The sequence below is a fragment of the Thermobia domestica genome, chromosome 7 (genome assembly GCF_964235325.1).
Source record: "Thermobia domestica chromosome 7, izTheDome1.hap1.1, whole genome shotgun sequence".
Classification (NCBI taxonomy): Eukaryota; Metazoa; Arthropoda; class Insecta; order Zygentoma; family Lepismatidae; genus Thermobia; species Thermobia domestica.
The window spans coordinates 122,832,396-122,848,233 of record NC_137460.1 but is presented as its reverse complement, the minus strand read 5'-3'; the positions used below and the strand labels follow the sequence as shown (position 1 = coordinate 122,848,233).

At 32.9% G+C, this 15,838-nt stretch overlaps 2 protein-coding genes across 4 annotated transcripts in view; one reads left to right on the top strand and one right to left on the bottom strand.

The window, feature by feature from the left end:
• LOC145690387 (uncharacterized) overlaps positions 1–15,838 on the top strand; it is a 354,253-nt gene that overhangs the window by 94,494 nt on the left and 243,921 nt on the right. The window lies entirely within an intron of this gene.
• The window catches only part of LOC145690386 (sodium channel protein Nach-like), an 89,239-nt gene that overhangs the window by 36,173 nt on the left and 37,228 nt on the right, over positions 1–15,838 (bottom strand). Inside the window, exons 6-7 of the mRNA XM_081765220.1 lie at positions 12,115–12,168; positions 4,808–4,913 (exon numbers count right to left, since the gene is read on the bottom strand). Of these exons, the coding sequence (XP_081621346.1) occupies positions 4,808–4,913; positions 12,115–12,168 (160 nt within the window). The remainder of the gene's footprint in view (positions 1–4,807; positions 4,914–12,114; positions 12,169–15,838) is intronic.

Sequence of the window (15,838 nt, the reverse complement as noted above, 5' to 3'; positions counted from 1 at the left end):
GTCCCAAAGTAACATCTTGTGTATATCGAGTGGACGTCGTATGGACCAAAAGAACACGTCCTCTGAACGTCCATTGGGTGTCTGTACGTCCATAATTAGTTCGTTTTGGTACCAGAAATGGACATAATATGTACGTTCTGGACGTCCAGTAGATGCACGGCAACTGTGCCACCTGTACTCTCCCGTGTACATCCACTAGTCGTTGTATGGACCAAAACCGCACGTCCACTGGACATTCCGTAAATCCTTGCCCGGACGTTAAATGGATGTACATTGGACGTCTGTGTGCTGTGTGGGAAATAATGAACGACAAACAAATCTCTTGTACTTTTAAAACAGATGGCGGTAATTTCTATGAGTGTTTCTTTGTCGAAAGGATAGAATGAGATTTTAAAATTTCCTTTAACAATAAAGAAGCAACAATGGCCATAACAATGATAATAAATACATTTTTTCAACATTAATAAAATTCTGTTTTCTAAATACAATCTAGTGGTAGTAATGTATGTACAATATTATATTACAATTACTGTATTTTTTCCATTGCAGAGGTTCATAGTAATGTGAAATTCAAATACACATATTTCCTGTCTTGCAATTTGGTTGCTATATAATTAAGAATTTTTTTTCATTTCCTCGCGGCACACCAGTTGGGAAACGCTGTTCTAAATCCAGACTCCATATTGGCGTAGATATTAATATTACAGTCAATTGGTAAAATCAATTTTCCACATTTAAAAATTAAATAAAGTACACACAAGTACAAAAATAAGCATTTACCATAAAAACACTACCTGCAAGTGTTCAAAATAGATTTATGGTTTCTATAAAATCAATTGAAAATTGCTATTTTTAATTAGACAGCTAGTAAAAAAACAGGAGCTTTCGACTCCAGCCGAGTTTAAGCTCAACCTAAACTCAGTTGACCAAAGTGAACTGACCCGACCCGAGCTGACCTGACTGACTCGACCCGATAACCCGACCCGAGCTGACCGATTGACCCGACCCGAATAACCCGACCCGAGATGACCTAACTGACCCGACCCGACAACCCTAGTGATGGGTAAATTCCCGGGAAGATATTTTTCGGGAATATTCCCGGGAAGATTCCCAAAATGGAAATTTATCCGGGAATTTATGTACAATCAGAAAGAAAATTGCATTCTATTACAATATTATGATTTCAAAGTTAAATTAATTTTTATATCACAGCATATTATTACTGTTGTCCACAGAGGATTCTTTAAAATATATATATTCTGAACGGTACTATGTTACTTTATTAACACTTTATTATATATTCAGAGAGTACACATAAATGTATATTTATTTACAATATGTTCTATCAATTATTGTAAATATGTGTGAAAAAATTCTATAGCAAGACCTAATACTTTTAAACCACTAAACAGTTTAAATTTATATGTAAATGGATTTGCTCAACTTGACTCTATTACTGATATCATAAACACATTAAATTTATAAATGTTATAAAGCAATTAGATTGGGTAAATGCTAGAAGATACATGTCTCACCAATTTATCAACTTTTGCGCATACAGATTTATGTTCACAAAATTTTCAAGATACTTACTTATCTTTATATTTTAGCACGTAACATTGCCATACACGACCTTTCATTCTACCTATTTCTCGAAATTCCATACGTTAATTCACATGCAAACGTCCGAGTACCTCTTCAGAAATTCGAGTCAGAGAGAGGAGACAGACCGACCTCTATTACTAATGGTGGTTCATGGTTTATTGATAGTACTTCATCTCTATTTCTATATAATTCTAAATTACTTTACAAAATGATTCCTTTTCATCATTTGTAAATTAGTACTTTGCTAATTTTGGCTGTTCTTTACCATTGGGGGCCAGCTTTTGCACCTACTTTTTTGCGATATTCTATTCCGATACGGTTGTTTTATGGTTTCATACGTTAAATTACGTTACCAACATTAAATTCAGACAGCATTTCAGAGCGAGCGTTAGCGAATGAACGCGAGTTAGAGCCCCGCATGGCACGTGGTTTTCTATCTTCGTTACCAACAAATCATTTTCTTTTCTCACATAAATAACTTCCACTTACCTTTCCGTTTTGTATAAATCCCTACTGCCCTAAACAAAAAAAAAGTGTTCGATATTTTCTTGACTACTTGGACATCACTATCAACTCACTTATTCCGTAAATCATCCTACCTTTTGCTTCTTTTGGCTCCCCAATACTAAACAATTGCCTTACTTTTTCGTGCAAATAGAAATGGAACTAACAAAATCATATTATTAGTTATATAAAGTACCGTCAAATAATTTTAAATTTTTTAACCTCCAAATTCTTTAAAACCTAGAAGTAAATCATAATATATTAAAATAAAGTAATTAGTCATATGGTTCTTATAATTTGGAAGATAAAGTAAAGAAATTGAAATAAATTCCTTCCCGGGAATGTAAAGACCAGGGAAAAAACCCGGGAATATTCTCATTTTTAAATTCCTTCCCACCGGGAATATTCCCACTGCCCATCACTAGACAACCTGACCCGAGTAGTCTGACCCGACAACCCGATCCGAGCTGACCCGACAACCCGACCCGAGTTGACCTGACCCGACCCGTTTGAGAGCACTACTAACGGGAAAACATCAATATTTATATTTGTAATTTTTAGTTAGTCTACTTATAACCAATCACTCGTTCTTTCAGTAAAAATGATCCGGGGGGGCACACTTAGTACTTCGGTGAAACTGATGGATTTATTTTATTTATTATTACATTATGGACGTATTCTTCTTCTTCCATCATCAGTCATTTGCCTTAACCAATGTCGTCCTTCGCCTAAATGGCATAAACGTGGAACTTATACTATTGAATATTCTTTACACAGTATGTTTACACAATTTTGTGTACAAAGATACCCAGCTTTGTTAACGCGCCTGTTCATTATAGACACCTTGAGTTTCTACTAGTTTCGCCCTGTCCTAACTTGTATAAATACTTCCTTGCTTTTTGTGGCCATCAAGTACAGGTTTGGTCATGCTATTTTACACTGTACTCCTTTACTCGCCAGCCCACTACTGATCCAACCATTCATAGACCCACCAGGGTCTTAGTTTCTCGGCCGATCAGATACATTTTTTTTTAATGGTCAGCTAACACAGGTTGTTTCGTGTTTGTTCCACTATAGGTTTTATTGCATGTATTTACGTGAGGTATTTTTACTCATATCGTTTGAGTCCTCATAACGGAATCGACACGTATGAATCCATAAATGCAACTCACTTCTTAAGAAATAATTTGCAAATTATTTGTGATTAATTTCTTGGTGAGTGAAATACAAAATAAGTTGCGTATGTTCCCCTAAAATTGGATAGTACGTATAAATATTTGATGATGTGTAAAATTTTGCTACCATTTAACAAACCTTATCCTATGTATTTTCAATTAAAATTCGTCAACTATTAATATCTACGTTTTATTGTCTTTTCTAACTTATATTCAGGAGAAACACATTAAATTAAAGAAATATATATTTATGATGATCAAGAAACAATTATTCATAGTATACATTACAAAATTCATGAAACAAAAGATATTGTGTTTCTTTATTTAAATGGTTTGCTTTAATTCAGCATGTCACAGAATATAATTCTGTCTCAGATTACTACTTTAATATTTCTCCAACGCAGAGGGAAAAAAGGGAATTTTGAAACAGCGTTACCATCTTGAACAGCACAAAATTCTCAACTTTTTCAAAGTACCGAATATCTCGGTAAGTACTTAACTTATCGATCTCAAATAAACGTGACAATTCTCCTTATGGCATACTGATATGCTCTATGAATTTTAAACCATACTGTACTAGGAAACTTTTCCAAATTATTCCACTATTTCCAAACACAACTTTCCTCTCTTCCGTTGTGCCAACACTGTTTACCTGATTCTTCTAAGCTTAAAGTCATCTTAAAGAGTTCTTCCCAGTATTTAATTTAATGTGCACAAATAGTTACTACTTCATTCTTTGTGTGTGTTAAAGGCGTTAAAATTTGACACATGTTTAACGTTATTTCTCAAAAACTATGTAAAATTAATTGCGAGTGTCATCTCTTTCGTCTTTGTTTTCATAGCTGATTGGAATTATGAAATTATTAGAGACATTACGGACATTACGAAAGTTAGAGAAAAAATATTTAGAGAAGTTTAAATATGATGTTGGAGGAAAATGAAGATGATAAAATGGACAGAAAGAGAAACAAGCGAAGAGGTTTAGACACCGATAACAGAGAAGAGGACGTCTCCAGCCACCATCCTTCGTAGGAAAGCCAATTGGATTGGACACATCTTGCGAAAAAATTGTCTTCTTCATACCGTCATAGAAGGACAGATGGAAGGAAAGCGAGGAATGGGAAGAAGAAGAGCACAAGTGACCGATGATTTGAAAAATAGAAGAAAATATTGGAAGTTAAAAGAAGAAACTGAAAATCGAGAAACATCCAAGAAACATTTGCAAGTCCAAACTGACCTGGACCTGGACCTCGAATATATAAAATATCTATTCAGCTTTATAATTGCATTATTTCATTAGTTTGCAGAAAAGGGTACTTAACTTTCAAAAATAATTAAATGTTCTGGTTGTACGTGCACAGAAAACATTAATGCACTTTGAACGGAGAGCTATTATTTGTTAAGAGTTACTTTAGATTTTTCATTATATACGTATTATTATTATTATTATTATTATTATTATTATTATTATTATTATTATTATTATTATTATTATTATTATTATTATTATTATTATTACATACGTTGTACTGAATTTTGCTTCAATAAGATGTTCTGAACACAGTAGAACACAGTTGCAATAAAGTCCAATTTCTCGTTCGTCTTGATGAGTTAGTATTTCAAAATGTTCTGAAATGCAAGGGAAAGTTAAGATAAACACATTTGTTCATAGTTGCTACTCAACACATCTTCATGATTTATATAATAATATGAACTATCAAATTTGAAAACATTTCACCATATGAAGCAATCGCTTGCATATTGACTTGTCGATGTTATTATACAAAACTTGGAAACAATACTAAGGAAACTCCAGTTATAAAGTTTACTATAATACTACAAAAGCATATTGTTGTAAATGAGAAAATACAAAATTGAAAAAGGACCTATTTATGGTATTTGAAAACGGTTTTGATATTAGGTTTTGATGGTTTTGATGCGGTTTTGATGATTTGAAAACGGTTTTGATGCACACACTTTTGTATTTAGCGTCGATATGGTCCAAACGAATCGACGCCCCACTTTTTTTGGTTGGAAACCGCAATTTAACGGCATCTATACACTGTGTAATATCTTAAAAATAAACACTTATGATATTTGTCCTAAAGAAAGAGAGAAGGTAAATAGAAGTATCCATAATCATAAAATAATACAGTAAAAACACAAAACCTTCCTTCGAACCTGAACACGAGTTCTCACATTCAGTTATTGAATGAAAAAGTTCGTGTTATGTCATTTCCAGTTTTACGTCCCATGGTTATGCCCTTTAGATTGAAGGAGACGGATGATTAAGAAACTGACAGATTATAAGGTAATTGGGAAATATAATGTTAGCGGAAAATTAAAGCTCTCGAGAAAATCCGCAGGCATAATATTATTCACAACAACCACACATACGCTGAGATTGAACCACGGATTGTTCGCACAAGTTGTAAGTGCTCTACATCTATTTTTTTTAACTCGCCGCAACAGAAACATTTCTTCAGTTCTACTTAATATATATTCCACTTGATCCAATGCCACCACGCACATGAACACAGAAACTTTCATAACAGTTAAAAATTTCCACACACAGTGCCACGATTCCCGAATGAGTTTCGACTCACGATTTTAAGTCTATAAAACTAACATAGAAAATTCTGTCGCTTTTTGTGGAGGTGTGTGTTCAATTGGCCCTCACAGCGTGAGTTGATTGTAAAAGAGATAAGGCTAAGATCAGTTGTTGGTGTGGGTACATCCAACATACTAACTGGTCGTGGCAGTTTAGTTACACCGTGAACTTACGTAAGGACAAAATAGACATGGTACCCTGCGCAGAGCATCATAAGGGCGTGTATGCTGTACGAATTCAAACTGGGATCAAGCGCCACTGCAGCGCAGCGGAAGATATGCCAGGTACTTCCTAAAGGTGTCGTGACTTCACGGACAGTGCACGGATAATCACAAACTTCGACTTTAGCCAAACATATTGCCATGCTATAGACGGTACATAGGAAAATCATTTGCGGATATAATTATAGCAGTAAACCTACTCACGAGAATGGTTTAAATTAGAAACATTTCTGCTAACAGTCTTAATAAATACGATGTGGGACTGAAAAACTTTGTAGTAATAAAAGGAATCTCACCGTTGATTCAGATTTCATCAAATTGGGCATTAAAATTGTCCCGGTTAAATGAGCTCAAAGGAGGTAAGATACTAAACTAGTTAAATTGGGACATGCACCTAGAATTAGATGGCACTCGCTTAAATAATCAATTCACAGTGAATAAGTATACATAATTCTAATTGAAGTTATATTATCACTGACTAAAACCAAAATGACAAACTTGAACGTAGATTAGAAGCATTGGAAACAAAAAAGGATTCCCAGAGGCCACCTATATGATAAATGTCTGTAAATTCTTACCCCTTCTTCGAAGGTTAGTAGGAGTTAAGTTTAATTAGGTTTAGCGGTAGGAGTAAAATAGTATAACAAAATTAGTCAACTGTTCTGGAAGTGAACCTCAATTTTAAACAAAACTATAAAGTATTGAAATTGTCCATTTTGAATTGAAAACAACTAAAATTAATTAATTACAAACATGGTTGTATTTGTCAACCGATTGAGTACGAATTGAATACTTTAACTTTAACTGCAACGAAACAATTGAATTATGTCCGCAATCTTCCTTTATTGTCCTTTGCTCTAATGACAAAGGTAAATTGTTTAGAATTTATCATCTTTGATTCAGTTGGCAATTAATTTCAATTACAGTAAAAGCTCTCGTTAGTAATTCGTCGTAATCTAATCAAATTCTTAGTCAATAAAATCCAAAATATCACTATATTCGGCTGCTTTCAAAAAACTGGCCCTGTAGTTTCCAAAGGATCAGTGATTGGCGGTTATGCCCTTCAAGACTTTTCTCTGAGAACCAGAACATTTCCAACATATCACGGTTTTATTCATTTTTACCGAAATCCAGAATGCTGTCATTTTCGTTTTTTTTTTTTTTTAAGTGGCCATGTAGTGGCCAAACGGTCAGTGATTTCTGGTTGTGCCCCTTGAGACTTTTTCTCAGGAACACCATGTCTAAAAAATATCACGGCTTTAAGCAATTCCACCGAAATGCAATTTCCGTAAGGATTATGCTGTCCTTTGTCATTTCGAAGGGGACCATTGCTTCTTATAACCTTTTTCTCGTAAAAACGAAAAAAATTCTTATTTCCCACTTTGAAGCCATCTTTGCATCTGCAGAGTTTTGTTCCTTTAATGTGACACTTTTATGAAAAGATGCCCTTTCCCAGCCTTAGCCTATTTTTCGAAAGAAACAAAAAAATAACACTTGTCAATTCATTTTCGGTCTAGTATATATGTGCCAAGTTTGAAGAAAATCGGATGAGGGTAAACCCTTGTGAAGATATCTCCTTTACACTTTCACTTTTTGGACTTGACGGGTTTTTCCCCTAAAGTCTTCAACTATTTCTGTTTCTCTTATAACATGAACGATGTCCAACGTTCGGCTCATATTTGTAAGACACTAATCAATTATTGACTGTTCAGATAATTATATCACCCATTTTCATAGATGGTTTTAAATGCTTATGAAGATCACAATGAGGTTACCAGCAATTTGACGTCTGAATCATTCCTGAGAGGAGGTAATTTTTTTTAAAGTTTACAATATTGCTAAAAGCTATGTTAGTCCTAAAATTTATTGTAGTTACACCACCAAAATATATTATTATAATGATACTACAACGGTATGTTGTATTCTTTATCGTATACTTGTATTCTTTATTGTATACTTGGTTTCTCTTCGAGCAATAGTTGGTTTATAAATATGTACAATCCAGTTCATTTTATAGAAGAAGAAGAAGAAAATAATATAAGATTAATATATATATATTTAATATAAATAATTGAATGTAGATAGGTAACTAAGAACGACGAACAGAAGGTTGTCATAGAAACAAACAAACAAGATATAGTGTTAATAATGTCAGAGTCTCGCTGTTATGTTGAATGTGAATTAACGTTTTAAGAAGCTTCAAAATATAATAAAAGGTTTAACAAAGTAATTTAGATTCGGTCAATTTTACTACTATATTTACGAACTATACTATATTTGTTATATATTAAATATTGCCGAAACGTCAGGAAACTGTAATTTAGATTAGAAGAATAGTAAATCTTTATCACCATTGACCGATACATAAATTTCACTTTGCTTCGTAGTGGAACTAAAATATACAGGAGCGTAAAAATGAGTGTCCCGAGAAATGATTCTATTGCGAATACAGATACGGAAGGTGGAATGAATACTTCTGAAAATGTGATTGATAGAATGCCACAAGAAACAACCCAACCGAACGTTACCTTGGAAGTAATCTTTCAACAGATGAAACAATGCAACAACAAATGCAACAAAATAATCACATTAATCAACGATTGGAACAAATGCAACAACGAAGTGATGAACAAAATAGTCACATGAAACCAACGATTGGGCCAGATGCAACAACGAGGTGATGAACGGTAGGAACAAATGCAACAACAAAACAATCATCTGAACCAACGATTGGAAGAGATGCAACAGCGAATTGAGGAACGGTGGGAATAAATGCAAATACAAAATAAAGACGATTTTAAGCAATTATCTTAACAAATTGATGGTAAACTAGAATCTATGAATCAGCAATTTAGTGCGAAAGTGGAGTTGAATGAAAGGAAGGTAGAACAAATATCACGTAAGTTCATGGTAGTGCAAAACTCAGTAAAAGTTATGGAAACAGTCGTTAACGAGCATTCTATTCAAATTAGAGAGCTACAGGAGGAAGTTAATACACTGAAGGAAAAATGAATCCCAACTCTCATGGAACATAATATTCAATCCAAGAAAAGAGAACAGTTACCATTCACGGTAAGGACGGCAGAGGAAAATACCAAATTCCAGGATATAGTAAAGCCAGTTCTGACGGTGAAGAAAATGTGGTCCGTGCTTCACGACATCAAAAGGTGGTACGTATGGGATGTCAAAATCGAAAAGCTACGAGTAAAGGTAAGCCTTTGCTGGTCAATGAGATTCGTTCTCTTACAAAATTTAGTGAAATGTCCGAAGATATTTCTGCGAGTGTATTTTCGGAAAAAATTGAGGATGAGTGTGCTTTGATGGAAATTGAGAAAACGCAATTTCTAAGAACCTTCCCGCATGTATTAGTGCCACCATGCTTAACATGGTTTAAAGCAATCCGCCATAATTTGCATAAATAGTCTGATTTCAAGAATATGTTATTAGCTAACTATGAAAACGACTTCATGCTAGACAACATAGATGCGTTAGTCCGATGGAGACACTTCAATCTCAAGATCCACAAGAATATTAATGATTTTGTAGTATCCATGTATAATGAATTGAAATATATTACCCCTTTCCATCCAGAGTCTCGAATTATCGCATCCATTCGTATATTACTGCCATTCAGATTACAGCAAACATTGATGTCAGTGCAATGCATTATTTTCAATCAACTACTTATGATTGTGCAGGATTTTGAAAGCAAGTCTTTAATGCAAAGCAATAATAGAGGACTGGACAGACGACAGAGTAATTATATTCCTAATCCGGTCAATCAGGCTTCCATTCATAATGTAAATATACAGTCTGAAGATATTTCAAATTCTAGGTGGAATAGTAAACCTCGCTTTAATAGTGGAGTACATTTGCTGAATCCTATCAACCAACGAACCGAACCTAATTTTACCGGTAATACAACACAATCTAATCTAACAGAAATAATATGGTTTTTCAGAATCGCTGCGTAGATGGCAGGAATTATAGTAGTATAAATCACAATATGATAACATCACATGGCAGACAAGAATGTACACAAGATTGCGCTACGCAACGTAACTTAACTAAATCCTACGGTAATATAACGTAACCTAATGTTGTGGCGTCCGAAAGAATATTCAATTGATTTTGCTTTAAATATCGTTATGATTTTATTTGTTATTCATACCTTATTTGAATTCTACAAAGTTAATATAAATGATATATAACAGATGACATTCAGTTTCAAAAAAAGGAAACTAAGAGTTGTGGAGATATATAACGCATAATGTTATATTTTAATTTATGACATTAAATCTTTAAATTTTTATTTAATATAAAAATTTCTTTATTCATGTTAATGTATGTCTTGATGTTATGTCTTGTTTTCGATATTGTCAGTATTTCGTATTCGTTCTGAATTATTTTTGTATATTTATGCTATGATTATTCCTTGCTGTTTAAAATTATAACTTGTGAATGTTTGTTACGCAACGTTGAAGCTTTAGCAAATGCAATATACAATTGTAATTTAACAGAACAAATAGCTTAGCATAATATTTTAGGTATCAAACCAAAGTATAACTGGAATAATTTATAAAATATATCTTTGTCAACATTCTTTTTGATTTTGCTCGAACAACTTTGACTCGCTAATTAAGATTTTTATGGCATAAAAACGGACCTAAAATAATTTACAAACTGGACTTCTGACGTGCCCTATCGACGATATAAAATGTAAGAATACAATTAATTATGAAATTGAAATTAAATCTATTATTATTGTTGATATAAAATAAATATAATGAATAATAATTATATGAAATGTAATTTGTATATACAGGGGTCGTTTAAAATGTATAAAAGTTAACGGTCCAGAGTTCATTTTCTTTTAGTTGGTAAACTAATAAAAGAAAAGTCCGTTGAGCGCCATACACAACAGTATGTTGTATTCTTTAACGTATACTTGTATTCTTTATTGTATACTTGTATTCTCTTCGAGCAATAGTTGGTTTATAAATATGTACAATCCAGTTTATTTTATAGAAGAAGAAGAAGAAGAAAATAACATAAGATGAATATATATATATATATATATATATATATTAATTGTTGTCATAGAAACAAACAAACAAGATATAGTGTTAAGTAATGTCATAGCCTCGCTGTTATGTTGAATGTGAATTAACGTTTTATGAAGCTTCAAAAGATAATAAAAGAGTAACAAAGTAATTTAGATTCGGTCAATTTTACTACTATTTACGAACCATATATTTGTTATAATACGGAAGGAAAGTTAATCACAAGTTATTTTTAAAATGTCTCAGAAATACACCGTTATAGGAAACATCAAATGTAGCCATTTTTCAGTACGAAAATGGTTTGGAATATTAAAACGCTGTAAAACTACTTAACATTCTCATGTTTCTGGAAACCATGTAAGTAATTCGATGTGATAGTTATATTACCACTTTCTCGAAAAGGAATTCCTTCGGAAAAAATAAAATTTTGAATTCTTTGTAAGTTTGTTCCCAATACATCATTCGGTTTGTAAATTTGATGACTGCACTGTAATTTTAATAATGAAATTCACATATACAATAACTAAAAAACCAAGAAGAAAATTATTATGAATTCATTTCCCATGCAATTTGCTCATTGCAGAGAAACAGACATTATACATGAAGAAAAAAATCTAAAAAAAAATTCCACCAATTAGTTGATTTCAGTTTACAAATTTTATATTTAAGAAGAGGTAAAAGTATGACTGAATTATATGGCTCCTTAAGAAAATAATGCGACAGTAATTACATCAACAACTTTACATCAGTATTTCAAAATCTGTAAAGACGGTTTACTCATGCATTCTCAATGTACTCTGGGCAAACAAACAACATATTCAGAGACAAATTAATGAAAACAAACTGTAGTTCATTTAATGTACTACTTTTAGTACGCATAATGTCAACGAGACAAGAAACAGAGGTGGGACATATTAATATATTTAGATATTTACCTTTCAAACGCTCTATACATTCTGAGCCTTCTCTATCACACAATTTCTGATGATCTGTAAAGAGAAATTAAAACAATAAGTAATAATAAACTCTGTATGTAATAAAAAGGTGAAAGGTTTGGAATTATTTCAAAAGCAGTTAGCTTTAAGGAGATAATGTAACGTTGAAGACGAATAAGTTAATTTTATACAATATAATAGATCTCTCTATTAAATTTCTTTCTGTATATCATCATAATTCAAAGAATTGCGAAAGTCGAAAACAAATTTTGTTGGGTGATTTATGCATAGCAAAAATTAAGTATCTTCGTTCTACCCGACAAAGAATTATCTACTAGTCATTCGTTCCACTTTTAAAATTAATCAAGTGCAAAGATTTCTCAACATATTAAATCTAAGTATTTTTAAAAATTCGAAATATTTCCATCTGTCGATTTATGTTTCAATGCAATAGGCTTAAACAAGGAATTCCTGTGAAGGAGTAGCTCCTACCTACAACCTTTCCTAAAAATATATTAGTTTCTCTAGAACAATCTAAAGATAATTATATATTAAACTATATGAAATGTAATCGTAATAGTGAAATCAGGTAAGGTTATACTTTATATGCAAATTCAACATTGTATTTAGCGTATCATTACATCGTGTTACAGAGGTGGAGGCAGGGGCAGGCCCGCTGAAGCCGTTACTCTACCCTCTATTATTACAGTAATATCGAAAACATCTCTCTTTCTCGTAACTATAAACATAAAAATTTACCAGATGAGAGTGAGAATGGATAGCACGAAAACATGAACTGGATGAGAAAAAGCGGAAAACCTATTACTCACCGCAAAAAAATACGTAGCAGAATTTTCTTCTATATGCAAGCCTGTGGTAAATTTCATAAGGGATAAAAAACATGAAGGATGGTTGAAAACTGGTTAAAAGGTTAGGATATGTAAAAAAAACAAATCTTCTGTCAAACATTAAAATACCCGGGAATAGAAACTCACTAACATTGAACCGTGCTATTCACTGTTTTCTGTTCTTGCGTTCCAAATGGTGAAAGTATGTAGTGTAAATTTTACTCCAAATAATATTTATTCTCCTCTATCCAGGTTAAGTGAGAGCCTCTGTCTGTGAATATAATATGATTCTTTAATTTTTCGTTCCGTTGCTGTTTATGCTTTTTCAATTAAACATGATTCCACAATATGATGGTTATAATCTTTAAAATGCGTTGCTAGACCGGATAATTGTTGCGGATTCCGAGATTTCGAGGCAGGAACGTTCTCAGTTAGTCTAGTACAAATGTTCTTTTTTGTTTGACTTATATACACTTTATCACACTGCCATTTCACCCTATAGACGCCACTGCTTTGTAAAGGGTTAGTAAAAAATGCTTTAAAATTGCTTATGTATTTATCTACATATTTTGGAGGAAATTCTCAAATTTTGATGTTATGTCTTTGCAGAATCTTCTTGATTTTTGCTGAAAAATATGGAACCAAAGGAACACCAATACATCTGTCAGTTACGGCATTTGTTCTTGGTTGATGGTAGGTGCCGACGTTCTCCTGTTGTACCTGATGTACCATTTTAACATTTACCATCCTAACTTTTTAACCATTTTTTAACCATCCTTCATGTTTTTATCCTTTTTGAAGTCTACTTCAGGCTGATGAAGGAAGTTTCATCTTACGAAAGCGCTACCTGTTGCATGTAGGGAAAAATCCGTTACATATTTTTTGCGTTGAGTAATAGCCTTTCCGCTTTTTCTCATTGAATATAATCACCACTCGCAATATTGTGATATATATGAACTGGAATATCAAATTAAATGTGAGGCCTGATTTTGCTAAATAGTTAGTGTATGTCATTAAAGTGTGGTAGACTCTTGCTTCTGTTTCTAGAAGAATGATTAAAGTTTTCTGTCGTTAAACCAGCATAATGAACAATTGGCGATCTATGAATTAAGTAATAGCGATCTGTCAAAAAAGGTAGAAATAATGGAATCCGGGGTCCAATGTGTTGGCCACTCGTTGCATGTATCTCCATCTTCTAATGTTTTCCCAATTAAATGAAGGCGGCTTCTGAGATCGTTGTCCCCTGTTTGTTTCTACTTGCATTATATGCACATGACACCACAGCACACTTTATCATTTTCCGCACATGTATTGCTTTTTATATCATTTTCCTACCTTTTCCTTGATCGGTCTCACACTCATTTCGTATTCAATTCAATAACATGCTCTCGATCAGCTACGTATTTCGAAGGTGCTTTCCTTTGTTACTTCCTACTCTATTTCTTTGCAACATTTTTGCAGCATTTTTTCTTATCTGGAATAACAATTCGTCCTCTATTTTGATAGTATACAAAGCGCAAGCTTAACTTCAGAACAGAGAGATTACAGAAAACATTTCATGCTCGACATAGCAAAGTTCCGATTTAAGAGCAATATCTTACAAAATGGGGTTAAATCTCTCAATCAGGCTTGTTTTGCTTAAAACAAAATGTTTAAATCAAATGATTAAAACTTGTTTTAAACAATAGGTTTTGTTTAAAACAAATTTTGTATACGTTTTAAACATTTTGTTTTAAACAAGTGTATTTTAAGACTATTTTAAACATATGTTTATTTTTATTTTATTTTATTTTTGTAATTAAATCTGCGGGGAAAAGAAAATTGCAAAATTCTCCCCACTCAGAAGCCTGTTTTCTTCCCATTTGAATGTTATTTTTTATTTCCGATGGCTACGGCAGGTCAATGTAGTGATCTACAATTTATTTTGTCTCTTTTCTTCCCTTATTTTTTACGTATGTTGTTTTGTTTAAATGCTTCTCAGTTAACTTGCGACAAAGTGTCGTAGTGGAATGTAAGACTACTTGTAGAGCTGGTATTAAAAAATAAATAAAATAATTATCATGGAAACAAATTTTTGTATTGTATTCTGAAAACAAAAAAGATTATTTGCTAAAAAGCGGTTCTGTAATTAAGAGTATCGCAAGCATTAATTGATACAGTACGTTTTGGTTCTCAGTCTCCGTATAACTTGGAATCTTTTAACACGACCTTTACTGGAGAAAAAAGGACATCATTTCGAGCAAATTTATTAAAGTAACTCAAACTCCATCAGATAAGAAAACGACCATACGAACTAGTTGCAAAACGTAAAGGAAAGAAATGGTTGGATAGTTCAAAGAATAAAGAATCATTATGAAAAATGCGGTGCTGTTGAAAACACAAACAAACGGTAAGAGTGTTGATCCGAAAATTGCTTCTGATGATTCTAACCTCAGTGATGTGGTTGAGATGCAACTGGAAACTTCAGATAAGAATTAACTTTGTATCAACACTATCTGTTTCATTATATTATGAAAATTTTAATTCGTTTGTCTTCCCCAGCTCAGTTCTAAATTTTCTTAAATACTTTACATCTTGGCATAGCTTGTATGATGTGAATAGGGGCAAAAGCACAAGGTGTTGCAGTCGCCTGCGTAACTATCCATTAAAGCGTGATACTTATTGTAACATCAGTGCCGAACAACAGTGTCTGGTACAATTTGACCTCAATTTGTTCGTCTATCTGTATCTATGCATCACACTACAGGGCGCAATTTTCAGTCCTTTAACATCAAAGTTTGAGAGCAAAGACACGAGACGTCGGAATTTTTTTGTATAGATTTTGACTACGATCCGACGTAAAATTTCGAAGTTACTATCAGAATCTCATTTTAAAC